The sequence below is a fragment of the Barbus barbus genome, assembly GCF_936440315.1.
Source record: "Barbus barbus genome assembly, chromosome: 22".
Classification (NCBI taxonomy): Eukaryota; Metazoa; Chordata; class Actinopteri; order Cypriniformes; family Cyprinidae; genus Barbus; species Barbus barbus.
The window spans coordinates 26497068-26524476 of record NC_136750.1 but is presented as its reverse complement, the minus strand read 5'-3'; the positions used below and the strand labels follow the sequence as shown (position 1 = coordinate 26524476).

Here is a 27409-nt window from a genome sequence, read left to right as displayed (position 1 = left end):
CCACCACACCAAACAATGCCATAATGATCCGGCATAATAGTTCTGTTTCATACCTCAGAAAGATGACCAAGCATGTGAGGAACTGGTGGCTTAGTGTCCCTTCTGCAGCCGAACATTTTGGACACAAAGAGAGAATTTCAACAACCTACTTTGGCAAAAATGAAGCTTGTGAACTACCTTAAATTGAATCAGACCCAAACGTGCATTTATCAAACTATTATGAATATTGTCTATGCAGGATTTCCATGTCTCCACCGATATATCTGGTGTGCTCAATTCCTTTTCCCAGGACTGTTGAAATGCTTCTGAGGATGTCGAACTCTTATTTTGATTTTTTGCTCTAGACACAGATCCCTTCTCAAAAGGCTTAAAATCTGCCATCATATCCAATTCCGCATGTTGAGGTTTCTGCTCATAACGTACAATGTATGCTATCTTATTTGTGGATAACGGAAAAAATGAGAGGCTGGAAATTGGTATCTCTGCTGAAGATGCTGAAAGGATGCCAATCGATCCTCGATATATAAATCTTTCGTTTTGACTATGCCAGCTTCCCTCCAAGATCGAAAACTTGAATCCGTTAAACCTGGCTGAAAGGCATGATCTATATATAGCTTTGGGCCTTTAATTATTTTCATCACTATCTTCCATATTCTTAATGAATGATGAATCACTGGATTATGATTATATAATACTTTACTCATTTTCACTAGGCTATAGAGAATTGCTGGGAGTGAAGTATGTTTACATGAAGAGCGTTCAATTGGAAGCCAAGTCTTGAAAATCACAACTTGGGAGACGGTCTCTCCAAAATGAAAAAATATTCAAATGAGCGGCCAAATAATATAACTTAAACTGAGGAAGTCCAAAATCCCCCTTCACATCTGGTTTTACGAAGATGTTTCCTACTCATCCGTGTCTGTTTACCCCATCATTAACATTTTTAATAAAAAAAATTATAACATTTTTAGCAGCCTTTAGGGGAGGGCCCTTTGTCTCTCCCTCGCATATTGGCTTTCGATCACAAAACATGTCTTTAAAAATTTAAATCAATATATTGTTTTCTGTGAATGAGTAAGCAGAATGATTTTCACATAATTGTGAAGTAAATACTCTAGCCTACAAGACTGATTACACAAAAGTCTTATTCAGGACGATTTAGTGTGGCTTTTATGGCCTTATTTCAGCTACATTTTTTTTTCCTCAAAACTTACTAACCACGCATAATATTTTTTTTCTGTACATCTTGGTCACATATTATTGTAGCACAGTTTGTGCTGAATACAAAAAAAAAAAAAAATACATGTTGGTCAATAGTACGTTATAAGTAGCTGAAATAAGCACAAATATCAGGGCATGTCAAAACATCTCAAGGGCCCCAAAATCACCTCAGACCCCAGAGGGTTAAAGAGGCAAACAGACAGAAGTGCTCGCGATACCACGTTTCAGGCATTGTTCAAATAAGTACAAGCTAGAAAGGGAAGGAATAAATAAAGAGAAGACAAAATTATAAGACATATTAGAAGACATGCTTAATTTACAGTAAATATGTAACCAGACAGGCTATCTGAGATAGATATTTCTTTAGTTTTCCCAAATGCACATGAAACCGCCCACATAAATGATTTTGTCTGACATCACTGTGCAGCCAAAAGACTGTTTTTATGACCATAGTATGACTGTGTATGGCAAACCGTTTTGACTCACAGGATAGGAATTCTTGATAACAATTCAATTTTCACTAGTTAAAATGCTAATTCTTGATATCACAAATTAAATTTCAAGTAAAAACTATCATTCTTCATATCTGTAATTTTATTTTCACTAGTTAAATGTCACCATTGGCTGCCATTCAAAATCAATTGTTGATATCAAGAATTAATTTCTTGTTGAAATTCCAATTTCACAAATTAGAAATACGATTCTTACTAGTAAAAATTAATATTCTTGATATCAACAATTTAATTCTTCATATCAAGAATTTAAAGGGGTCCTATTATGCTCTTTTACAAAGTCTTTATTTTGTTTTGGGGGTGTACTAGAACATGCTCTCATGTTTGGTGGTTCGAAAATCACATTATTTTTCACATAATTTACATTATTACAATACCTTTCTCCCCAGCCTGACACAACGACTCGATTAGTTCCGGGTTTGATGAAGGGCCGCCTTCCGAAAAACTAAATGTGTTGTGATTGGTTAGCTGTCCCAGTGCGTTGTGACAGAACATATTCTATCAATTACAGTTCTAGTAAAAGTACATTATTTGCATACAAGCCTTGCCGGTTAAATGTTTCATTCGTGTTTTCTGACAACTTCTGTTGTCGCAACTCAACCAAGCGTTCTCCCCACCCGCCAACCATTCTGTAGGTGGGATTTACAATTTGTGATGTCACAAATACAGGAGAACAACTTTGTAGTCCAAACGAGCCGTTCGCTGTAGTTCTTGAAAAGGGATTTTTTAAAAAACTAAATATCTCCCTTTGGAGTGAACTTTGAGATTTGTAAATTTGCAGATCGTTTTATGCCCAAACATACACACTACACACTGATTAAAATTCAAAACGTGAAAAAGCAAAATAGGACCCCTTTAAATCTTGAAATCAACAATTTAGTTCTTGATATCAAGAATTTGTCACTAGTGACAATGTTAATTTTTATATAAAGAATTAAATTGTTTATCAGAAATTACCCTCCCAATTGTTGATATCAGAAATACATTTTCAGATATCAGAAATGAACATTGTCACTAGTGACAATTAAATTGTTGATATCAAGAATATACATTTTTACTAGTAAGAACTGTATTTCTGATTTGTGAAATTGGAATTTCAACTAGTATTCATATTGATATCAACAATTGATTTTTAATGGCAGCCTATTTAGTGAAAATACAATTACAGATACCAACAATTTCATTCTTGATATCAAGAATGAGCATTTTAACTAGTGAAAATTGAATTGTTGATATCAAGAATTCATATCCTGTGAATGAATAAAAGTCAAAACGGTTTGCCATAGACTATAGACATAATCACCTTTGTCATAAACCAAACTGTACAGTGCTCTTTTCCCCTCGTCTGGTTCTCTCTAATATATTTCAGATGTTTTGTGCCATTTTCCCATTTTCTTTGGTTTTGTTCATGTGCTTTTATTCTTAAGTTCTCATCCATGAAGCCCTCATGTTTGTGTCGTCTTGACCATTCATGGTTTGTCATGTCACACTTTAGATTTTTACTGTTTTTATTATAGAAGCATGTATAAAATCAATAGACAAATAAAATCTAGAAATCAGGTCAATTAATACAGACAAACTCTGTGAAATAGGACAGTTTCAGTGTTCGAGTCAGGAAGTTCCTAAAGGGAAATCCCAGGGCTGATCCCATATAATATACTTTATGTGCATGCTTTTGTGATCAAATGATCACTGAAACTATAAATTGTCATTCTTTTCAACAATATAGATAACCTGAAAGAAATAAAAGCCACATGTCTCGCTCAAAGGCATGTTAAAACTGTATTTTGATTGATAAACATTCAGATTTTATGCATTTATTACTAAGCATGGTTGCCAAATACAAAATAGAATTCTTAAATAGAATTCTATTTAAATCATTATGTAAATATGATCTAAATGTGGGGCTTTGGTTCTGTGAGTACCTTTCCATTCATTCATTAATATATCCATAGCCTTTAAAAAAAAAAAGATAGCCTGCCTGAGGGCGTATTTATGAAGCTATTTAGATATCACTTTTCATATCAAAAATTATATAACGCTATTAATCATGCAATATACCACATGACCCTGCTTTTGTTTTTTTCCCACTCGTCACAATTTTATGGCCCTTGTAATACATAATGGCTAATCTACCACAACTGAAATATATCTTGATTTTATTCATTATTCTTTCAGTTTTGGATCTGATCTTGTGCAACCAGAAAGCAAAGGAACGTTCAAGCTGTCGACTCAACATGTGACATGATCATTCTGTTCAGTACATATGACTGTTCTGTACTGAAGAACTTTATGAGATCACACAGGAAACATTTTACTAGCACGGCTCTGTGGCGTACTTTGCTTTGTCATTGTTAGGTAAGAGATGAAGTAGAAAAATCGTTCAGTCAAGAACTAGAAGTACCGGCTAATGGCTATACATTGACATTTATTGAACAAAACTGAAGTTTAACATTATATATTAAATATAGAGTTCCTATATATCACTTGTAAGTAAGATGAAAGTATGGTTTGAAAATAATCAAGTAATAATGTAAAAAAAAAGTAATAATCTTTTTGAGACTCAACTATTGTTTTATACATTTCTAGTGTACTACTGTTCTGTGGACAGCAAAATATATCATAACATTTCCTATCAACGATTATCACAAATATACATATATAAAAATAAATAGAAAACATTTATACACCCATAACGTGATTTCATACTGTGATTTCATGATGGCTCGTTTAACGATTGGTCAAAGAAGGCTCTGTTAGAATAGGCCAAGAGAGGCAGACGTTCCCCGAGCACAGCGTCTCTGAAATTGCGTCTTCTCCATGCGTACACAATACTGTTCAGAAGACCCTGGAGTGACACTGACAGCGCCTGTACAGCAGCACATGGGAGAAAATATTCCACATGATTAAAACATCTCTGAATAGCATCTATTTCTACGAATCTCACACGATCTTATACAAAGATTCACTCATACAGTCAGTCACGTGTTTCATTCCTGAATGAATCAGTGTTTCTTTGAACAAATCGGTTAAGGGAACAATTTAATGAGTCACTCATATAATCTGTCATGTCATAAGGCAGTGCTTTTGCATGAATCAGTTGAGTGAATGATTCAATAACTCACTCATGCAGACAATGGCTGAATTCAGAACTGCGTACTAGCACGTTATGTGTGTACTACTCTTAATATTTTTACAATATTATTATACAGATAATAGTAAGAGTTATTATTATGTGGTAATGAATTGAGAAAGTAACTTTTGTTCCTGAAAGTAGTAGCTATTTTAAACTAATCGGTTGAGTTAATTATTCAACGACTCACTCATGCAGTCACTTGTTTCCTTTTGAAATGAACCATTTTTTGAATTAATCTACTGAATGAATGATTCAATGACTCACTCATACGGTCACTTGATTCATTCCTGAATTAATCAGTGTTTTTAAATGAATCAGTTGACTGAACAAGTCAATCACTTAGAAATAAAGTCAATTGTTCCGATCCTTTCCCAATCAGCATTTTCGAACGAATTGGTTGAGTGAACAATTCAATGACTTATACAGAAAGTCACTTGTTTAGATCCTGAATGAATCAACATTTTTAAACGAATTGGTTGAGTGGACAATTCAGTGACTTGTCGATAAAGACAGCAACTTGTTTCTGCCTACTGAAAGAGTCCATTAAAAATCCCTACTACTAATGCAAAGATGCATTACTAATGTATAATCTTACATAAATACTGTATAATTTATTATTTAACATAATATGTTCTGCTTTAGAAAACCTGCTTTACCTGTGTGACATGGAGAGGGAAGAGATGTTTTATCCTAGGCTGTACGAAAGACAGACAGATGAGAAGCAGAGCTGAAAACATTAAACATATCAGTTTATTACAACCTTTTAGGTAAATACATATAGACATATTTATACGTGTAGCATTTGAGAACATGTGTGTGTTACTGTACTGACCGGGTGCCCAGCAGAAAATGATAACAAGGATCATGTATCGAGCCGATGACCAAATCCTGCCTTGATTTCTCTGTGTCATTGCGATCATGCTTGTGTTCTCATAGCGCCTATAAGAGCTTTCTAACTTAAAGTACACCACCTACAGGATGATAAATGTGTATTACAGGAGATTATTTACATAAAACACCTACAGTGACTAAATGTATTTGGACTCTTAAAGGGGACCTATTATGCAAAAATCACTTTTATAAGGCGTTTGAACACAGTTGTGTGGCCGCAGTGTGTGAAAACAACCAGCCTATAATGGTAAAAATCCACCCACTCTTTTTTTTATAATCTAAAAAAACCATAAACAATCTCTCAGAACAAGCTGTTTCAGATTCTCCCTCTGTTCACGTCACCGAGGGGAAAAAGTCCCGTCCATTTGCTACGCTGCCCTATAGACATAAACACAGCCCTGAGTGAGAAGCAGCAGTCCAGCTCCGCCATTCCTGATTACTTGCTGTAGCTGCTAGAGATACAGTATACAATGTCAGCGCCAAAGAGACATTTCAAGTGTTGTGTTTTGGGATGCACTAACGAACATAGGAGTCTCCATAGACTCCCTACATCTGAGCCGCTGAGGACACTGTGGTTAAGCTTCATTGTCTAAGGAAATGTCCTGGAAAAAATCTGTAAAGTTCCCAATACGTGTAGGGATCAATACCAAGGCTTTGTGCGCGAACGTAAGCTCCAGACAAAGTATCACGTTTTTTTTCCAAATTGCCCTTCTGAAAGAGCTTCTTGGCACTCTGTAAGGCTAATGATGCTAAAGCTATCATTGTCTCTGCCTGTTTTCACTGGTGCTGTCTTCATGAATGATCGTGAATAGGAATATGGTAGTTAAAAGTTGCATATGAAAGCAATGTGAGTCGATCGCTTGAGTTTGTTGAGCTCATAATCACGAGTGGGACTTATAAAGTTTGTTATAGCATGCCATGCACCATGAGACCAGCTATGTTGTTATTTTTATCGCGCTCTGCTCCCTGTCTGTGTAATTCATAAATGCAAATTTATTATGCACTGTACAATCAGATGCTCTTGAAGCTCCGCCCTCTTCTCCGGGAGCACCAGCTCATTTGCATTAAAGCAACATACACAAATACAGCACGTTTTGGCTCATACCCTAAAAGTGGCTATTTTAACAAGCTATAAAAACTTATCTGTTGGGTATTTTGAGCTAAAACTTCACATACACACTCTGGGGATATCAGAGACTTGTTTTACATCTTGTAAAAAGGAGCATAATAGGTCCCCTTTAAAATATTCTGAATGTCATTCCATTAAATAATAAAATAAGTGTCATTTATTTTAAAGACATTTTTCAAGCAAAACATGACATACAGCCACTAGGGATTTTTTTATGGTGTCACATTGACGAAATATGTCTCAACTGATGTGATTAGTATTATTCATAAACTTGTGTGTACTCACTGTGCAGACAATGATGACCATCAACACACTGCTCAATGGGAGAATTCGAATGAACTCAGCATGTTCTTTATCCTGTTGGACAAAAGGCAGCATGATGGGAACAACTTCCAAGATGATTTAAGGTCCTTTTAAAAAAATTAGCATATTGTGATAAAGTTCATTATTTTCTGTAATGTACTGATAAACATTAGACTTTCATATATTTTAGATTCATTACAACACAACTGAAGTAGTTCAAGCCTTTTATTGTTTTAATATTGATGATTTTGGCATACAGCTCATGAAAACCCAAAATTCCTATCTCAAAAAATTAGCATATTTCATCCGACCAATAAAAGAAAAGTGTTTTTAATACAAAACAAAAGTCAACCTTCAAATAATTATGTTCAGTTATGCATTCAATACTTGGTCGGGAATCCTTTTGCAGAAATGACTGCTTCAATGCGGCGTGGCATGGAGGCAATCAGCCTGTGGCACTGCTGAGGTGTTATGGAGGCCCAGGATGCTTCGATAGCGGCCTTAAGCTCATCCAGAGTGTTGGGTCTTGCATCTCAACTTTCTCTTCACAATATCCCACAGATTCTCTATGGGGTTCAGGTCAGGAGAGTTGGCAGGCCAATTGAGCACAGTAATACCATGGTCAGTAAACCATTTACCAGTGGTTTTGGCACTGTGAGCAGGTGCCAGGTCGTGCTGAAAAATGAAATCATCTCCATAAAGCTTTTCAGCAGATGGAAGCATGAAGTGCTCCAAAATCTCCTGATCGCTAGCTGCATTGACCCTGCCCTTGATAAAACACAGTGGACCAACACCAGCATCACTGACTGTGGGTACTTGACACTGGACTTCAGGCATTTTGGCATTTCCCTCTCCCCAGTCTTCCTCCAGACTCTGGCACCTTGATTTCCGAATGACATGCAAAATTTGCGTTCATCTGAAAAAAGTACTTTGGACCACTGAGCAACAGTCCAGTGCTGCTTCTCTGTAGCCCAGGTCAGGCGCTTCTGCCGCTGTTTCTGGTTCAAAAGTGGCTTGACCTGGGGAATGCGGCACCTGTAGCCCATTTCCTGCACACGCCTGTACACGGTGGCTCTGGATGTTTCTACTCCAGACTCAGTCCACTGCTTCCGCAGGTCCCCCAAGGTCTGGAATCGGTCCTTCTCCACAATCTTCCTCAGGGTCCGGTCACCTCTTCTCGTTGTGCTGCGTTTTCTGCCACACTTTTTCCTTCCCACAGACTTCCCACTGAGGTGCCTTGATATAGCACTCTGGGAACAGCCTATTCGTTCAGAAATTTCTTTCTGTGTCTTACCCTCTTGCTTGAGGGTGTCAATGATGGCCTTCTGGACAGCAGTCAGGTCGGCAGTCTTACCCATGATTGCGGTTTTGAGTAATGAACCAGGCTGGGAGTTTTTAAAAGCCTCAGGAATCTTTTGCAGGTGTTTGGAGTTAATTAGTTGATTCAGATGATTAGGTTAATAGCTCGTTTAGAGAACCTTTTCATGATATGCTAATTTTTTGAGAAAGGAATTTTGGGTTTTCATGAGCTGTATGCCAAAATCATCAATATTAAAACAATAAAAGGCTTGAACTACTTCAGTTGTGTTGTAATGAATCTAAAATATATGAAAGTCTAATGTTTATCAGTACATTACAGAAAATAATGAACTTTATCACAATATGCTAATTTTTTTAAAAGGACCTGTAGCTGAACTTGTTTGATGGTGCTTGTAATAATTTCTTACCACTGTTATGCAGGAGTCATTTGTGAGATGCAGGAAGAGAATGCAGCTGCAAGAGAAATCAGACAAGAATTAAGTAAAATGACACAGAAATGTATGTGGAGATGCTCACATACAGAACAGACACACTTTCTTACCTGTTGCAGAACCTGGCGGTGGGTCCTCTGCTGACGGTTGTCAGCGTTGGCATCTGTGCTGGCGTAAGAGTAGCTTCCATATAATGGACGGTACAAATGTAGACAAAGTATCCAATTATTGGTACAAGCCTAAAGCAACAATATGTAAACATACAGATCATTACATAAACACTGCAGTAAAATTACTGCAAAGCATTACTTTTTCATATTTACACTTTTACATAAATTGCATTTAAATGCATTTATGAAAGCAAACTGGAACTACTCACCACGCAATGACGTAGATCAGACAAAACCTCCTCCTTCTGAGTGATAACTGTGCTGACTGAATGAATGCAAGAAAAATTACTTTAGTTACTTAAAATTAAAATGAGAAATGTTGGAGACTATCTGAAATAAAATAAGTTTTTCATAATTTTATTTTAAGTAACAAATATGCTTTTAATGGTTTTAGTTTTAGTTCATGATAATTACACTGATCAAAATGAACAGGTTTGGAGTTAAATATATTATTTAATAAGACTGAACTACATTAGGTTACAAAAAAAGTGATTTTAGTGATCTCAAGGGTTCAGTCAGGTAGAAACAACTCCTGGGGTAGATAATTGTTTGTGACTACATGAAGAAAATGCGGGAGGAATGTTGCACAGCCTGACAGGTCTCAGACTCTGCCAAACTGCTGCGTCAGCAAACATTCATACCTGCTGTCATGTTGATCTGATTTATAAAACAGTGACGGAGAGTGAATGTTTATGAGCAGAAACCCTGCTCACCTGGGTTTCAAAGGCTTCCTGCACTGGCTTTTCTCTCCATCCTTGAAACGCGTGTGCTGACTCACAGGCATAAATGATGACAAGCAGAAACGAGATGCAGTAGAAGGCCTGAGGAGACACAGAGAGTTAATGCTTACACTACTGAAGTTCATCACAGCTGCTGCACAGATCCACAGTGAAGTGTTTGGACACACATGACTGACTTTGAGTTAAACAAAAAAAGTTTGAAGAGTTTATTTGCAAAAACAGATAACTCCATTTTTACAAATTTTCAAAATTAATGTTTTTTTTTTATTGTTATCATGACTGTGTTAGTTAGCTGTTTTTTTAACCTAGTCAAAATAACCCAACTGCAGCTTGACTGAGAATAATTGGAAAGCACAATGAAAAAACATGATTTTTGAGAATTGTACAAAATGAATTTATTTGTTTTTGCAAATGAACTCTTCATTTGACATTTCAATTTAAAGGCTTATGCTGCATTGCTTCAAATTAGTTTGGACAATTATGAAATGTGCATGAATTCCTGTAGAATTCTGCCATTTAATTATATTTTTAAATATTTTATGTATATTTAATATATATAACAATATAATTTAAATCAATCTTATATAAATGTATATTATATATTATTAATGTATTATTTATATTATATATTTCAAATGAAATATATACTACCGCTCAAATGTTTGGGGTAAGTATTATATATAAAAAAAAAAAACATATTTTTATTCAGCGAAGATGCACTGAATTGATCAGAAGTGACAGTAAATTAATTTATAATGTTGCAAAATATTTCTATTTCAAATAAATGCTGTTCTTTTAAACTTTCTATTCATCAAAGGGTCATGGAAAGAAATGTGTCAAAATATTAAACAGCACTGTCTTCAACGTTGATATTGTAATAATAAGAGCCATTATTATTAATAATAACTAAGCAGCAAATAAGCATATTGGAATAATTTCTGAAGGATCATGTGACATGATGACTGGAGTAATGATGCTGAAAATTCAGCTTTGTATTACAGAAATAAATTACATTTTAAAATCGATTAAAATAGAGAACACTTCTTTAAATTATAATAATATTTCAACTGTTTTTACTGTATTTATAAACAAATAAATGTAGCTTTGGTGAGCATAAAAAATACATCTGAGTTAATCCAAACTTTTGACTAGTAGTGTATATAAAAATGATATTTCATAATCCGTCCAAACATTTGACTGTATTTTAAGCAGTATTAATAAACATTTCCTTTACTGTGGTGACCTCTCAGAGTGGGTGTCCTCCTGTAAATAATAAACTCGTGTTTTTACTGTACCACTGTGTCAACTCGGTGTCAAATGAGGGTTTTACAGGGCAGCGCATGACTCAGTGTTCTATATGTGCATACACAAGGCTCTTCAGTTGTTTTATGGTGACACACAATACTGCAGAAAATCTGCAAAGCACTAAATGAACATCTAGTGTGTAACTCTACACCAACATCTCACTGTTACAGAGATGTTCATTTCTTAGCCGCTCAAGGAAGTTGTTGCATAAGAAAGCCATTATTCAGCGTTATGTCATACACCCTAGAGATTTTGCGCATTGAATGTGTGCATGTATCCCCAGCTTCGGTTGAAGATGTTAACAATTACTTTCAGACTTTTATTGCAGGTTATCCTAAATCGTGTTGATTAGATAACAGCTATGAATGATTTCATGTTTCTGTGTCAGCAGTTTCTCACCAAAGACAAAGGCAATCCATAGTTGCACATCTTTTCACTGAACAACCAAATTTCATGGGGTAAATTAATTATGGCGGTGATCATCAAAACAAGCGATGCCAGGAAATCTGCCAGTGCCAGCTGAAGAAGAGGCTTTGCCTGTAATACAAGAACAATGACAGAAACATTAAATCATGAAGAACATGCGGCAAACGAAGAGGCCCGAGTCAATGAAACTGCTGAAGAAATATTTTTACATATGCTTTGGTGAACTTTGCAAAGAGGTTATCTAAAGTGTGTGATACTGACGAAGAGAGCTGTATGCAGTGACATAATCAGATTTAGTTTTCATTCTCAACCTGTGTCTGAGTGCACTGGCCCACTGTTAGCCAATATTGACCATCTCTGTTGACTTTTGCAGCAATAGTGGAGAATGTATGTAATCTAAATGTGCTTCAGCTGGGGAATGTAGATCCCTCAAATTCTGCCTCATTTGTCCACTGAAAAATTCAGATTATCTGCTGGAAATATTCAAGTAGGCATTTTATGTGGCTATTAAGAGGATGCATTGTTAAAAAAAGTACTGGTAATTTTTTGCCTGGACATTATATGATTTTATGCACATTTCTGTTAACCTTAAAACACAATGCAATGAAGTGCAAAATTCAAAATACAGGCAAAACACCTGTATAAAATAACACTTTTGTTTTTTGTTTTGTTTTATTACAGCGTGGTGGCTTGATCAGATTTGTTCCTCAAGATGAAATTTCACTATTGCATACAGATCAGGGTTATTATAGCTAACCAAAGCTGAAACTATCAAAAACCATCCTTTACCTTCAAATAAAATAAACATGAACTAAATTTAATTTCAGCTACTAGCTTGGTATCCAAAAAAACTACAACTAAAAAAATAATTGTAAAGTTTGAATTTTTGTCTTCCAATTTTAGTAGTTTATATATTTATATAGGACATTTCTTTCTCTTGTCTGTGTGACTCACCTGTTCATTGAGATGCCTTCTCTTTATGATGGAAACCACAACGACAGAACAACTACCTATCAGACTGCAACAGAAAGAAAAGGTGGTTAAAATAATAAACCTAGATTCCATACAGCTAACACTGTAGCAGCAATGTGATAAATGTAATGAACAACAACCAGTTAAGAATTCTACTTTCTCTGTCCTGTCTTGGTCTCACTGTGAAATGTGGTAAGCTGCAAAAGCAATCTTATTATTATTATGTCTGTCTCGTCTAACACTTACATTTAGTTTTGTCAGTGTAAACTAATTATTAGATGTTACATATAGGTTTTTAACATTATTTTTGATGTTACCACATTAATCACATTTTGTAGGTTAAATGTGTTATTCATCTGTATAGAGGTACTTTAAACAGACAAGACATACAATATTGCATAAACAACATAAAATGCCAGAGAAAACACTTTAATTTGCATGATTAAGAACATAAACATTTAAATGTTAATGTGATGGTTTGTGCTCTGTTAAATTCGGAAAGACTCATACTTTAACAATATTAAACATAATTTTAACTGTAAATACAAATTGCATACATACTGACTCATTGCTTCAGTAAATTAAAGGCATGCTTTTACTTCGAAAAACATGTCTGTTTTATAATAAAATGTATTATATTGTCTTTTAAATTACAATATCATTGATTTATGATAGGAAAAAATGACAATTATCCCATCAAATGCTAATATTGTAGTATTTTTACATTTCAAATGATTAACATGTTTACAGGGGGGTTGCCCCATGTGTTTTCCTATTATGTCACATGTAAATTCCTAAAATCCTTACTTCACTTTTCATAAATCACACTGCCAGTTACTGCCTCTCAAATCAGAAGCATAACTTCAGCTGCAAGTAATGCTTTCTCTTTGTGCGTTCATTTAAAGCAACAGATCCTAAAACATTGCTGGATCACATGGCAGTCGAATAAACGTAGGCTTAATTATTTCTCACCTTAAACTCAAAGTCGAGACGTAGATCCAAGATAAAATAGTAATCTGTGTAAGCAATCGAGACGAAAATAAAGACATTATGTTAAATCTGAATAATAAATGACAGTCATTAATCTCCATCTGCAGTACAGTGGCAAATAATGAGATATGCTGTTTTCTCACATTAAATTTTATTCTCGTTGACTTCAGATGAATAATTAATTGTGACGTTATTGATTACCTTATCTTCATCGCTTGAATTCATGATGAAGAGATTTATTCCGTGAACTACATGCCAGCTCGTTGTTGTTTTTTATTCTGTCATGTACAGCAGCTTTCTGACTGACTCCCGCCGTCTCACCTGGACGGTGAACCTCTGGTCACGTGACGTCTGTCTATACTCACCTGTACCAGGTATACAAGTGGGAGGGGCTTATGCCGCAAGTAGGTTGGGCAGCTCCAAGAGGGAGGGTAGGTTTAGGGTTGGGTTTGGTTTAGGGCATATTTACAAGGCCCAACACATTTTATACCTGTCTCACCTGTACTGGCGCAGCTGCTCTCCTCTCATTTCTTTCATAACCATGTATTTTTGCAGGTAAAACTGTGGATGTTTTACCTTACTGAGCTTGTTCAGGTGTTGTGTGGTAGTCCTATGTGTCACCTCTACAACATAAAAATCAACGCTTGTGTGTGTGTGTGTGTGTGTGTGTTGAAGTCTTGCAAAAACTCGGACCCAAAATTAGTATACAATGCCCTCTACTGGTCAAAAACGAATGTGCTATTATTGAACTGAGAGAGAAAATAAAACCGAAATATATTTTGGCATCACCTTTTTTTTGGGTGAAAGGGACATAATATTATAAAAATCATATTTTTTTTTCATTTATTTAACAGGAGTTAGCTATAAAGCTCATTTGCATCTGCAGTCCCTTGGCAGGATGTTGTTACAACATTACAATATTCAGTCACAAACAATACAATACAATACAATATCACATCAGCTTGATTGCTGTAAAATGAAAACCAACAATACAAATAAGTAATAAATAATTAATTAATTAATTAAAATACTAATGTAAAATATATATGTTTTTCATTTGACATAACAACAACAACAATATAAAAGAATGAGCGAACGAATTTAGATGTTTTTTGCTTAATAAAAAAAATATATATATGTATATAAACAAGATTCAATTTCACAGAACTGAGAATAATGTTAATTTAGTTTATTCACTGTTGTCATCAGGCAATAAAAAGCACGTGAGCGTTTCAGAAAATATCGGAAGTTATGAATAATTATGACATCACTGCCCGGAGTGCGATTGCAGCAGGAAGTGACGCCAAGTCTTCCACGGTGGCTCCTCTTCTTACGTGGCAACGCGTCAAGCGACCGCGAGACACTGAGCACAAAGAGACCGATATTCATTCAAATACATTCTCACATTTTCTTTACTGTTTCGCCTATTGTTAGGGTTTAGGTGTTTCTTTTAAAGTCATCATGGGTCTGACCATCTCATCGCTCTTTGGGAGACTTTTCGGCAAGAAACAGATGAGAATACTGATGGGTGAGTGTCTTCCTGATGTATTTCTGTGGTAAATCTTCATTTTTAAGACAAAAGGGATAATATTTGAGTGTAAGATGAAATAATTTTTATTATTAATGTACCCATTGAAATTGAACTGTGATAGTTCTTGGGCAGTGGCTAATGTTAGCATGCTAGCTTCAGATAGAGCTTGTAAGAACAGAATAAGTCACGGCTGTAATGAGTTTGACAGCTGAAGGTGTTTTATTTTTCAGTGGGGTTGGACGCTGCAGGTAAAACCACAATACTTTACAAGCTAAAGCTGGGAGAGATTGTGACCACTATCCCTACTATAGGTGAGATTACACCATCATAACTATGATTGTTCCTCATTTTCTACTCACGCTTTCACAATGTTAAGTTTTTCATTTAAAAAGAAGGAGCTCGTTATTAAATCTTAATTTTGATAACCAGTGTCTTTTATGTTACAACTGAAATAATGTTTTTTTTTTTTTTTTGTGACTATATATGTAATATATATGTACACTGGTGGTCAAAAGTTTGGAATAATTGCGTTTTTTTATGCTTTTGCCCACCAAGGCTGCATTTTTTTTGTTGTTGCCAAAATTACAGTAAAAACAGAATTGTGAAATATTAAAATTTAAAGTAACTTTTCAATTTTACTATATATTTTCGATATGTTTTAAAATGTAATTTATTCCTGTGATGAATGAGTGTGACACGATCCTTCAGAAAGTGTTTTTAGCATTGATCATTTATTGACAGCATAATGAGCATATGCAATAAAATTACTTACATTTTTTATTTTTATTCAAAATGTATCAAAATAAAATATTTTATTCGTTGACAGTAGATGTTGGAGCTGACATAAGGCTGGATGGCTTCTACTGTTAATTTACCACTAAGCCCCACCTTAAAAAACATCACTGACCAATCCTATATTAGCAACTGTCACTCTCTGCCAAATTATCATAATTGACATTATGGTAAAACTATGTTTCATAGTGAACTACAGTAACCGAGGGACCAAAGGGTCTATTAGACACTGTCATCATCTGATAATCTCTTAACAGCCAAACATAAGCCAGGGAAATGGACTGGCTGATATGTGTATTACAAATCTCATTGTAGCCAATCAAATATATCTTTATATTATAATGCACCTTGAGTAAAGTGTTCTTGAATTTATTTATTTTTGCTCATGGACAGGTTTTAATGTAGAGACTGTTGAATACAAGAACATCTGCTTCACCGTGTGGGATGTCGGCGGTCAGGACAAGATTCGTCCTCTCTGGAGACACTATTTTCAGAACACACAGGTATGGTCTTTATTTAAAGACGTTTTGCTGGCCAAAGTGCCACTTAGCTGTTTCTGGATGCATTTATTCAAAGCAACTTATAATAGATCAGTTACAGGAATTATGCTATTTGAGCATCCTAAAATTGGGATGTATTGTGATCTTTTAAAACTCAGGTGCATTTGTGGTCATTATTAATTTGAAGCATTTTAATGCTATTTTTTTATTCCTTTGTCCTCAGGGTCTGATCTTTGTGGTGGACAGCAATGACAGAGAGAGAGTGGCCGAATCTGCTGAAGAGCTTTCTAAAATGGTAAGAATTGCTCTGTTTTCAGCATTCAATTTAACATACAATCTGTATAACACTCAAAAACCTGTCACCCTCAGTGACCTAAATTGAGATCATGTTACAAAATTTCTTCACATTTGCATTTGTACTTGGTGGAGACCTTCTTACCAAAGAATCTAGAGAAAAACCCATGTAATATGTTTGTGACGCTTGTTACACTTGTGTTATGCTTGTGCTTTTAACCCTCTTGTGTTCTGGTCATTTTGACTAGCATCCCGAAAATACTAGTTAATGTTATTGTTTACTGACTTTGCTCACACATGAGGTTTCCAAAAACCAAAAAAGTGAAAAAGGGTTTCAGAAGTGACAAGCATACAAAATTAGCTTATTTCTTATGCTATATTATGACCAAATGCTGGATTCAATATTTTTATCAATGTTTTTTCATTTCTACAGTTGCAAGAAGATGAACTGAGGGACGCCGTGCTGCTGGTTTTCGCAAACAAACAGGATCTGCCTAACGCCATGGCTGTCAGTGAACTCACAGACAAACTTGGGCTGCAGAGTCTACGCAGTAGAACGGTACATGCACTTACTCAATTGACTCCAACATGCACTTGCTTAAACATCAACTGCATTCTGAGTGTCTGTTGTCTGTTTCCACAGTGGTACGTTCAAGCGACCTGCGCTACACAAGGCACCGGACTCTATGAAGGACTGGACTGGTTATCAAACGAGCTCTCCAAACGCTAGTGTGCCTGCTCATATTAGCGAGATGCGTGTGAACTTTAGAAAGACAGAGTATGTGGGTTGATAGACTCTGTCTTGAAGAACTTGAGTGAGTGAGTGTGTGTGTGTGTATGTGTGTGTGGAGGAGCTATCAAATGTTCAGCATCATGTCTAATCTATCTTATCTGTCTTTTTCTATGCTGAATTCCTACTAATGTTCTTTTAATTTTTTCCCTTACAAATCTGATTGTTTTCCACGTCTGTAAGAAAATGCTTAAATTGCACGTTTGCTTGTTAACTGTGAGAGCATTATGGCACAACGGAAAGGAAGTTTGGGAGGAATTCCAGGTCGAGGCGTCCCTCTCGTGCAAGTTTTGAGTAGTTGTAGCTTAAGAGCGAGTAAATGCCAGGAAGAAGCCATTGTGCATTGACGCTCACTCCAAGATCCCTGTTGCAGTGCTGCCTAACTTGACAAGTGAGTCGCAGGATTCGCCACTCCATGAACATTCCATTTCATGGTACTTAATTTCATTCCAGGGGTTGTTTTGCAAAGCTACACATTAACTTTTGTTGCAGAAGTCTTGGTTCAGGGACTTTGCCACCAACAGATTCTTTGGAACAAAATGGTACATGAAGTATTGACAGCAATATGGAGTCATACATGATTGATTAGCCCAATGATCTCTAACCACCTTTGATGTTAAATACCTCCATTGAACAATATTTAAGTATATTTAAGTTTAGTTGAAAGCATTTGAACATATCATAGTACCTTGCCTGATTTTTCTGAGGTGGGATGGATGTGGTGGTTTGGACCGGGATGAATTGTTTCTTCAGTCTGCTCCATGTTTCTATTCTCTTTTCATGTCAAACGGATGTATGTATGTATGCTGGCACCTTTAATATCGGTAATTAAGGGTCATTAAGTGAGAATTTTGTATGGGGCACTCCAGTACACCAATAAGGTCCTCATTTCCTGAGCAAGATTTTCTGATCTTGTACACTTCCCTACTGCGGCAAATGCCCTACTCTTGCTCAAACTGTGCCACAAGGTCTACCCCTGTGAGAAAATAAAGATCTGATAAAAACTAAATTGATATATCGTATGCAGGTTTTTTTTCATCGATATACTCTGGTGACACACCTCTGAGAAAGAAATCCATAATTAAGACCTCTTAACATCTATATCTTGGAAGGCCTGAAGGGGAAATTTTAGGACATTTTTATTTTTGGCTTTTATTTATTTCTTTAAACACCATTACAATAGTTTAATCTGCAGGTTTGTATTGTAATGGGGTGTCATGTATATGAGAGCTACCACTGAGATGCATGTTATTAATAAATTAACTTAAATAAGACGCCATAGACATGATCAATTAATTGCACCTCCTTTTTGTTGTTTCATGAACATCTGAAAAATACAGAGATATCTTATTGCAAGTATGCATAGATGAATCCAAATAAAATAATAAATTTGGTACTTTTGTAATGTAATGAGTAATGACAGCGATTACCTCACTATGACAGAATAGTGTGGTTGACTCTATATGTTCATGTACATTAATGTGTAAATGGCAAATTAGCTGCCTGGTGTTTTGTAAAATAAAATCCCACATAGTGTACTGAATATATGAGAAGGACATTTAAATGTACAATCCAGTTCTAGTGCCTTCTGGATTTTAACTGCATTATTCACTACATACACGATCATACTAAACTGCTGATCATATTTATCCAGTAGGGGAGATTTGCATTTCACAAAATTACAATATAAATGACATTGTCCATTTGTAATAAACATTAGAACATATATGTTGGCACTGGCCTATAGCTCAATCGTTCTAGATCAACGGTACATTTCACAAACTGCTGATAGTGTCAAGATGCTTTATTTAAAAGCTTCTGGATGTGATTCTAAAACATTATTGTAAATGAACTAATTATTCTGGCACCACTAGGATGTATACTTTACGAAGTCAAAAGAATAATGGCTGTCAAGAAGCCAACTTTTTAAATATTTATAACTCTGAAGCCCAAGAACCAAAGTACTTCCTCGTATCTTTAATCCTTCGATTTTCATAAAGACAGCTTGTATTACAACTAAAACCAGCGTGGAATATTACAAGCCCATGCTGCTTATTGTTACCATCATTATTATTATTATTAAGTAATTTTGAACAGTATGTGAACCTGCTTGTATAATTATAAGCTGTTTTCATCTGTTCAAAAATCTGTAATTATGGAAAAACTCGCCGGAAGTGGCATTTCGTCATTTCTTCCACGGCGGCCGTGACGTGGCATTACGCAAGCGCAGAGCCGACGAGCATCACACCGAAAACACTTTGGACATTAGGATTAATCCCGTAGTTATAGGTCATTTGTGTCCTTCATCATGGGTCTGACCATCTCATCGATCTTCAGTAGGCTGTTTGGGAAGAAACAGATGAGAATTCTCATGGGTGAGTGTTGAGTCTCGTGCTAGCTAAGCTAGCGGCGTTAGCCAACTTTTCTCCGAAATATAACAGCTAAAATACAAAAACTATAACTGATTTCCTTGCTTTACTTCAAAGTATGATTGTCTTTACCTTGTAGAGAAAGAGCTAACTCACCTGCGCGTTTATTTACCTGCTAAATTTTTGAATAAATGAATTTGGTAAATAATTTCAAGGCAGTTCATGAGCAGATTAGCCACTGACCGTTTATTATATTCGAGTGACGTATATATTAAATTCTAGTATACTGTACTGTCTAATCGCGTTTATTTATCAATGACCTCTTTCACTGTTATGTACTTTTTGGCTTCACTGAATATTTTAAATGTAATAACACTACTATTTAATTATTATAAATTATTTTGACGTTCATAAATGCAAGTTTACTAATAAAAACTGAACTGTGTGGTTTTGTCGACTGAAGACTGTACAGTTTACATAGTATTAGAGACTATTTGAATAAGACTTCAAATAAATAAAGACTTTAAAAGAGTATTTATTTGATATTTTCTTTACCTGATTTGATTTTTGATAGTTATTTTTCTGTTTTATTTTTGCATGTATAATTGTATAATGTTGAATGAAAGCACATATTTACTATTTTAAATGGTATACTGTGGATTATAGTATTTATTTAGTACAGTACTGTTCTACTGTTCACTTTGTAGAGTGCTAAGTAATACAGAACAGCACATAACTAAATTATGCTCTAGTTTATTATAGTACATAAAGTAGTATGCTATAGAGTAATTTGGTTGTAGTACATGTATTCTAGTGAAGTATGTGTACTAGAATAGTACAGTGCAGTTAAAGACATGAGCTCTTCGTTGTGTTTTTTTTTTTTGGAGAGGTGACAGCAGTTAATGTCTTATATATTTAGATACCTTATTCTCATCATGAATCCTTGCTGTTTTACAGTGGGGCTGGATGCTGCCGGGAAAACCACAATACTGTACAAACTCAAACTAGGAGAAATTGTGACCACCATTCCAACCATAGGTAAGAGGACAGGACTGTTTTTGATTTGACTATGATCTCAAAGTAGTTCTCATGGGTAGATTGAGGTCATTGTCTTGTTGTGCTTTCAGTCATATGAGTATCCCATCATCTCCTGGGGAATTTTTATGAAATTGTTGTACTTGTCGGCTTTTATGTCCACTGGCTGTCATCATACATGTGGCTTCAGTGATTGCCTGAGTGTCCTGTCTTGCACCACAACATTCAGCCAGTGTTTCCTTAAAAAGCAGAACTATTCCACCTAATGTATTGTATGTCACTGCATTTCTTTTGGGCAGGTTTTAATGTAGAGACTGTTGAATACAAGAACATCTGCTTCACCGTGTGGGATGTTGGTGGCCAGGATAAGATTCGTCCTCTCTGGAGGCACTATTTTCAGAACACACAGGTAAGATCTTGATGTGTATTCATACAAAATAACATGAGGGTGCACATACTTATTATAGTCCTTGCAGAGACTCATAGCTCTTTCTGTTTTTCCCTTTGTCCCAGGGTCTGATCTTTGTGGTGGACAGTAATGACAGAGAGAGAGTGGCAGAATCTGCAGAGGAGCTTTCTAAAATGGTAGCATATATAATTGTGATCTTCTCAAATGGCAACTAGGTGCAATGAATCAGGACATTTGCGGAAGTGTTTTGTTTGCTTAATCTGGTTGAGTTGCCTCATCTGTGTCTTTTCCTGTGCGTATCTGCAGTTGCAAGAAGATGAACTGAGGGATGCCGTGCTGCTGGTTTTCGCAAACAAACAGGATCTGCCTAACGCCATGGCTGTCAGTGAACTCACAGACAAACTTGGGCTGCAGAGTCTACGCAGTAGAACGGTAACACCAGCATGCACTACCTACTCTCTAAGATTGATTTTTTTTTTTTTTTTTTAATTAGTCTCTTATGTAAAGCTGCATTTAGTTGATCAACAACACAATTAAAACAGTAATATTTTGAAATATTTTTACAATTTAAAATAACTGTTTTCTATTTGGGTATGTTTTAAAACGTAATTTATTCCTGTGATGCAAAGCTGAATTTTCAACATCATTACTCCAGTCTTCAGTGTCACATGACCTTCAGAAATTCTTCTAATATGCTGATTTGTTGCTCAAAAAGCATTTATCTTATTATCTTATTATTATTATTATTGTTGAAAACAGTTGTGCTGCTTAATAGTTTTGTGGAGAGATTTTGAATTGAATATTGAATAATAAAATAGACTTAACTGTCACTTTTCATCCATTTTAATGCATTCCTGTTAAATAAAAGTATTAATCTGTTTCAAAGAATAAAAAAATAGAAACTTCCCAACACTAAACTCTTGAACAGTAGTAAATATGCCAGACAAAACCACTGCTACTATCAATTATTTCTTAAGAGTGATTGAAATCTAAATATTAAAGTGCATGTTCACTCAGGAAAAAAAAGGTTCAAACCTGTTACTGGGGTTGTAGAAGATACTAATATGCAGCATTTAGGGTTAAATAAGGTACAAAGATTTACCTTTTAGATATTTTACTTTAAGGTATCGCCCCAGTGACAGCATTGTACATTTTTTCTAACATACTTTGTGAATGGAGTGTGGTCTGCTTTGCATTTTATTTTGGTTGATATTTTTTTTTCTGTCTGGGCTTCTTGCAGTGGTATGTCCAAGCGACCTGCGCTACACAGGGCACTGGACTCTATGAAGGACTGGACTGGTTATCCAACGAGCTCTCCAAACACTAGTGAGGCTGTTAGGGGTGAGATGGTGCGTATGAACCAATGGAAAGGCTAGAGACTCCTCTTAGAATTTTTAAGTGTGTGACACAACTGGAAACTGGGGAGAAACCATCAAACACTCTGTGCCTGTCTTAGCTTTCCTTTTCTACAGTATATTTCTTTGCCCAAGGCTATCTATTTCTTTTCTTATTTCATTTTTGTTTTAAATCCATTTTTTTGCGAGAGGAAAAATGTTTTGAAGGACCTTCCTTCGCTATGGCTTTTTCAGTTTCTCAGAAAGTCCTCATGCAAAACCAAAAACACTGGAGTCCCTGATCAGTGAGCAGGGTTATTGGTTTTGCTTTAGTCTGATCAACCTCGTTCATCTGAGAATTTGTTGTCAAGCTCACTGGAGAATCTCTGGGGTTAGTAATATTTCAGAACTGGACTTTACTTGTGGAGTCGTTTGGCGAATCAAAGCCATGCCTGTTCCGTCTTATAGATATGCAAGCTCTAAAGTTTGTTACATTGCATTATCCACTGTTGTGGCGTGGAGTCCTGTGGTCCTTCTAAACATTATCCTTGTCTGCATGAGTTTACAGCTTCTGGGTCTTGGTTTAAATTCCCCTCATCAGCAGCACATGGCATGAGTGGCATGAAAAGGTTAAGTTTCTTTTATTAGGTTAGTTTTTCCACACAAGCCATTGCTGTGTATGGCAAATGTTTGAGACCCAGAACACTGGTTTTGCTGTGGGTCAGAGTCAAAGGGAACGTGATGTTCTTTAGCCACAACGACACAATAAAGTTCTTTCCATTATAATTTAAAGCTGAAATTGATTGACGTGTTTTATGTTTGTCATGCCATGTGAAATGTTTTGCTCAGGCGTGTTTCTTGAGCTTATCATTGTCTGTGTCTGAATTTGACTGCTGAATGCAGGTTTAATGTGTTGATGAATTCCATGTCTGGTTGAAATGGTTTGCTTTCCTAAACTGATGTGTAACAGATACAATCTATTTTACCCTATTATCATGACAAATTTGTTTGTGTATTATATGTATCATATTGTTTTAGAATAAAACGTAATCATGAACTTATCATTGTGTTGAATGTGATAAATCTATTTTGCTCCTTAATTGCAGACTTTAAGTTCATGTGTCCCACTTTTTGGGAGTGAAAATAGTCATTGATTTGTGTTTTCACCAAATCAAAAGTGAATGCTTATAATTTTTCAATGACAGACAAATCAGAAAATGTCTCAGTTGTACTAAATTCTAAGCTGCATTACTGCATCAGTCCAGCAGATGGCACCTGGAATTAAAAACTCCAGTCAACTGAGCAGTACCTTAAAGGGAAGGAAAGGGAAGTGGTGTGTGGCCAAGTATGGTGACCCATACTCGGAATTTGTGTTCTGCATTTAACCCATCCAAGTGTACACACAGTAGTGAACACGCACCCGGAGCAGTGGGCAGCCAATGCTGCGCCGCCCGGGGAGCAGTTGGGGGTTCGGTGCCTTGCTCAAGGGTCTCACCTCAGTCGTGGTATTGAGGGTGGAGAGAGTGTTGGTTATTCACTCCCCCACCTACAATCCCTGCTGGACCTGAGACTCGAACCCACGACCTTCAGGTTACAAGTCCAACTCTCTATCCATTAGGCCACTGCCCCTTTAATTACTACAGTTAAATAACTAAACGATTACCTCTATAAATGTTTCTGTTTAAAGTGCGTGCATATACTGTATATGTGTATATATACATACATATGCATACTGAGTGGTGTTTGTACTCAAACTACTTGCATTGTGTAATTACATGAGCTATTGTACATTTTTGAGAAGCAGAGAAAGTGAGCTCTTTGCCAAATTTGGTAAAGGGCTTAAATAATATGATGTACTCTGCCCATCCCTATCTATAAAGTGTACAAGTCATAAAAACAGCGAAGAAAGTATGGTGCATGCAATCAGAAACTTACTAAGAACAGTTATGTCACCATTCACAGCCACAGTTGTAAACATCACAGATAGCACAGGAGCCGCCCTGTTGCGTGTGTTTGTCTTTTATCAATCATCATTAGATTTGGGTGCGGAGATCATTTCAGGAATTTCCAGGACAAGATCTATCCAAATAAATTACAGGAGGCACCAGTTAAATGTACATTTATAAATGTCATTCAGATACATTTTCTGAGTACAAAGTTTATAAACTGCAACATTGTTATCAACTGCAATCCCATTTGGTGATCTTGGGATGAAAGAAAGGATGAAACGCATTTGTCAGTTTCACTCCGTCTCCAATCGAAACGGTATCTCTTCCGCGGCTCGGGTTTTTTTTGTCGCACAAGACATTGTACGACATTCACGTTACATGATTTGACTGATTTTTTTACCTAGAGAGGGTGACAGTGCACCGCATTAAAAGAAATGATCATTCATGTTTTCATAACCGCTGGCCAAATTCAAAAGCAAAACTAAAATGAAAACATCTTCAAGAGCAAGGGGGCCCCCTGGTGATTCCTTCACTTCACTTACTAACACTACACAATATGACACACCACTGATTCCCACATACAGGAGTTATTACAGTTGAACAAAAGTTACACATTATTGAGTGCCTTACAGTACCTATAAGAAGAAATGATCTCATACAGAACATGATCCAGATCAAAGGACATTTAGATCTATAGAGACACTAATGTTGTGCAGATTTGACATCTTTCTAAATTTACCGCTTTTTAATGTAAATGTTAATCCCCAAATGAAGTATGTTGAGAAATATATATTTTGTGTGTTGTTCTAATTCTTTAGGTGAATTATTTCCGAATTTTGTGTCATGTTTGGCTTCATTGAAGCATTCTGAGAAATGATGGTCCATGAAATGAATGCAATAACAGAGAGAGTGATGGTAGAATCTGCAGAGGAGCTTTCTAAAATGGTTACTTTCTTACTTCCTCGATTCTTGAGACAAAGACACTTGATAATGAGATCATCTGCATGTTTAACCCGAAGCCCTGTTGTTTTGATACAATTCCATTAATTCATGTCAACTAAAATTGTTTACAAAAGGAAACTTATTGTAAAGTTTTAACCAGATTAATATTGTAGCAGATGTAAAGGCAACTGCAGACATTTTTTAGTGTTTATAGGCCAAAAAATTCCAAAGAGTAATTCATATAGTTTTTTTTTATACTGTCATTATACTTCACAGAAAACAGGGAGAGCATTTATTGAGTTGTTTATGGGTTATTTTATTATTTGCTGTTTTGAAACTTTGCACTTTGTGTTTTTTGTCAGCAATATTTGACGTAGTTTTCATACACTACACTTTGCCCTTCCTCTTTTAACAACTCAATAAAACACTCTCCCTGTTTTCTGTGAAGTATAACATCAAAATAAAAATGTCTTTAGACAAGTCACTGCTGTAGCTTTCTCTTTACTGACGAACCGAAACTGATGAGGAGAGAGGAATGTATTGAGGAAATGTAGAGTCTTTAAGCGAGAGGAAGCAGAGGTTGGCCCTTTCTATTCTGCAGACTCTTATCTGAGACGGAGCGGAGATGGTCTGCTTGTATGCTGTGATCTAGTGTGCAGTCTGGTGAGTGATCTTGTCTATATATGCTTTGTAAAACTCACAGAAATAATAATCACATACTTTTATAAAAATAATAATTTTCTGTGATCTCTTTGCTGGCTATGCAACAAGGAAGTTGTGCTTGTGTAACGTAGCCTATAATGAATAAAACCTCCCCCACCCATTTGTCAAATAAAATGTACAATGCATACTTGTCAGCAAACTAAAGAGATTTAGACCTGCTGTTTTACTGTAGTCTCATCTGATTAAATAGAAAAAACATTTCCTACTTAGATAAATTCTCCATCATTATGTGCGCAGATTTATCTGGGGGATTATATTGCGATTTGTTTTTGCAGAATTGTATAGGTAGTTTTGAGTCTGTTAATAATCGATTATATTAATGTTATTTTTTTTTCAATTCCTGTCAATTTTAGCTGCCACTAGATAACTGCACACGAGTTGAGACGTCACGCTGCCTAAGGATCTCTTTCCATGCTTGCATTTATTATTTTGTAAGTATCTTTCACATTGAATTATTAATGATGATAATAATAATAATTATTATTAGATCAGTCCTGTATCTCTGAAGTTTAGATATAATAATGTGATCATTTCATGTTTAGATTTTGAGGAGGAGAGGAGGAGAACCCAACTGCCAAGGGATTCGGGCACTCGGGTCCGCTGCCCTGTTCTAGTGCATTCTCTGGCAACACTGGATCTCTGGCCGGGGTCCAGTGGACCTGCAGTGAACAGCGCCAGGTCTATGACCCGCTGACGAAGCACCAGAAAACTAGAAGCAACCAAAAAAAGAAAACTGAACACACACAAGAAAACTGAAGCCGACTACTACCCTTAACCCCCCTTATTTTTCCCTTTGGTCGGCTTCTGGTTGTCTGTTGCTTGGTTAGCAGGCTATGGGGATGGCCTGCTGTAAAAACAACCAGTTTTTTTAATTTATGTTTTATTTTATGAAGGCTGAGCGCATCTCTTTCCAGAAAAATCAATAAAAATGGAAAAACCTGAAACTGAAACTAATGTCTGTTTTATATGGAACACGTTTTAACACTAATAACAGGGTAAACGGGATATATTTTAAAAGTATAACTTCCATTTTATTTCCCAAAATCTTCTTTTGTGTTTCACAGAAGAAATACATTCATAAAGGATTGGTAGGACATGGTAACTTTCAGTTTTGGATGAACTGCTATCATCCAAATTCATGAACATTATCCTTCATTATTCCTCCATGATATCCTCCCTGCTCAATAAGGACCGA

The 27409-nt window shown here is 35.9% G+C and overlaps 3 protein-coding genes and 1 long non-coding RNA gene across 4 annotated transcripts; 3 read left to right on the top strand and 1 right to left on the bottom strand.

Moving 5' to 3' along the window:
• Nucleotides 1-3246: 3246 nt before the first annotated feature.
• LOC306888100 (uncharacterized protein) lies at nt 3247-13892 on the bottom strand. Its single transcript, XM_079446245.1, has 12 exons — nt 13748-13892; nt 13529-13572; nt 12539-12602; nt 11558-11695; nt 9827-9934; nt 9323-9378; nt 9054-9182; nt 8920-8965; nt 7175-7246; nt 5702-5840; nt 5526-5596; nt 3247-4602 (listed from the first exon to the last, which is right to left on the bottom strand). Exons 1-12 carry the CDS (start codon nt 13769-13771, stop codon nt 4450-4452), a joined length of 1044 nt encoding a protein of 347 aa, XP_079302371.1. The 5' UTR covers nt 13772-13892; the 3' UTR covers nt 3247-4449.
• Nucleotides 13893-14833: 941 nt separating this feature from the next.
• On the top strand, nt 14834-18847 carry LOC306888431 (ADP-ribosylation factor 4). Its single transcript, XM_079446730.1, has 6 exons — nt 14834-15074; nt 15308-15388; nt 16263-16372; nt 16593-16664; nt 17097-17222; nt 17307-18847. Exons 1-6 carry the CDS (start codon nt 15008-15010, stop codon nt 17391-17393), a joined length of 543 nt encoding a protein of 180 aa, XP_079302856.1. The 5' UTR covers nt 14834-15007; the 3' UTR covers nt 17394-18847.
• Nucleotides 18848-19643: 796 nt separating this feature from the next.
• Nucleotides 19644-23711, top strand: LOC306888775 (ADP-ribosylation factor 4-like). The gene is made up of 6 exons (XM_079447218.1): nt 19644-19828; nt 20780-20860; nt 21157-21266; nt 21371-21442; nt 21573-21698; nt 22507-23711. The coding sequence occupies exons 1-6, from the start codon at nt 19762-19764 to the stop codon at nt 22591-22593; spliced, it is 543 nt and encodes a 180-aa protein (XP_079303344.1). The 5' UTR covers nt 19644-19761; the 3' UTR covers nt 22594-23711.
• Nucleotides 23712-25940: 2229 nt separating this feature from the next.
• Nucleotides 25941-27164, top strand: LOC306888621. The gene is made up of 3 exons (XR_013785761.1): nt 25941-26154; nt 26568-26645; nt 26757-27164. It is a non-coding gene; the product is annotated as an uncharacterized lncRNA (long non-coding RNA).
• Nucleotides 27165-27409: the final 245 nt, after the last annotated feature.

What these genes read in the sequence shown, in the direction of transcription:
- LOC306888100 (XM_079446245.1), bottom strand. Translation starts at nt 13,771, where the DNA reads ATGAATTCAAGCGATGAAGATAAG. An exon ending in ATGACTCCTGCATAACAGTG is followed by an intron (nt 7,247 to 8,919) that starts GTAAGAAATTAT and finishes TTTGTCCAACAG; the next exon opens with GATAAAGAACATGCTGAGTT. An exon ending in TCCCTCTCCATGTCACACAG is followed by an intron (nt 4,603 to 5,525) that starts GTAAAGCAGGTT and finishes GCTGCTGTACAG; the next exon opens with GCGCTGTCAGTGTCACTCCA.
- LOC306888431 (XM_079446730.1), top strand. Translation starts at nt 15,008, where the DNA reads ATGGGTCTGACCATCTCATCGCTCTTTGGGAGACTTTTCGGCAAGAAA. An exon ending in ACAGATGAGAATACTGATGG is followed by an intron (nt 15,075 to 15,307) that starts GTGAGTGTCTTC and finishes TTTATTTTTCAG; the next exon opens with TGGGGTTGGACGCTGCAGGT. An exon ending in AGAGTCTACGCAGTAGAACG is followed by an intron (nt 17,223 to 17,306) that starts GTACATGCACTT and finishes CTGTTTCCACAG; the next exon opens with TGGTACGTTCAAGCGACCTG.
- LOC306888775 (XM_079447218.1), top strand. Translation starts at nt 19,762, where the DNA reads ATGGGTCTGACCATCTCATCGATCTTCAGTAGGCTGTTTGGGAAGAAA. An exon ending in ACAGATGAGAATTCTCATGG is followed by an intron (nt 19,829 to 20,779) that starts GTGAGTGTTGAG and finishes GCTGTTTTACAG; the next exon opens with TGGGGCTGGATGCTGCCGGG. An exon ending in AGAGTCTACGCAGTAGAACG is followed by an intron (nt 21,699 to 22,506) that starts GTAACACCAGCA and finishes GGCTTCTTGCAG; the next exon opens with TGGTATGTCCAAGCGACCTG.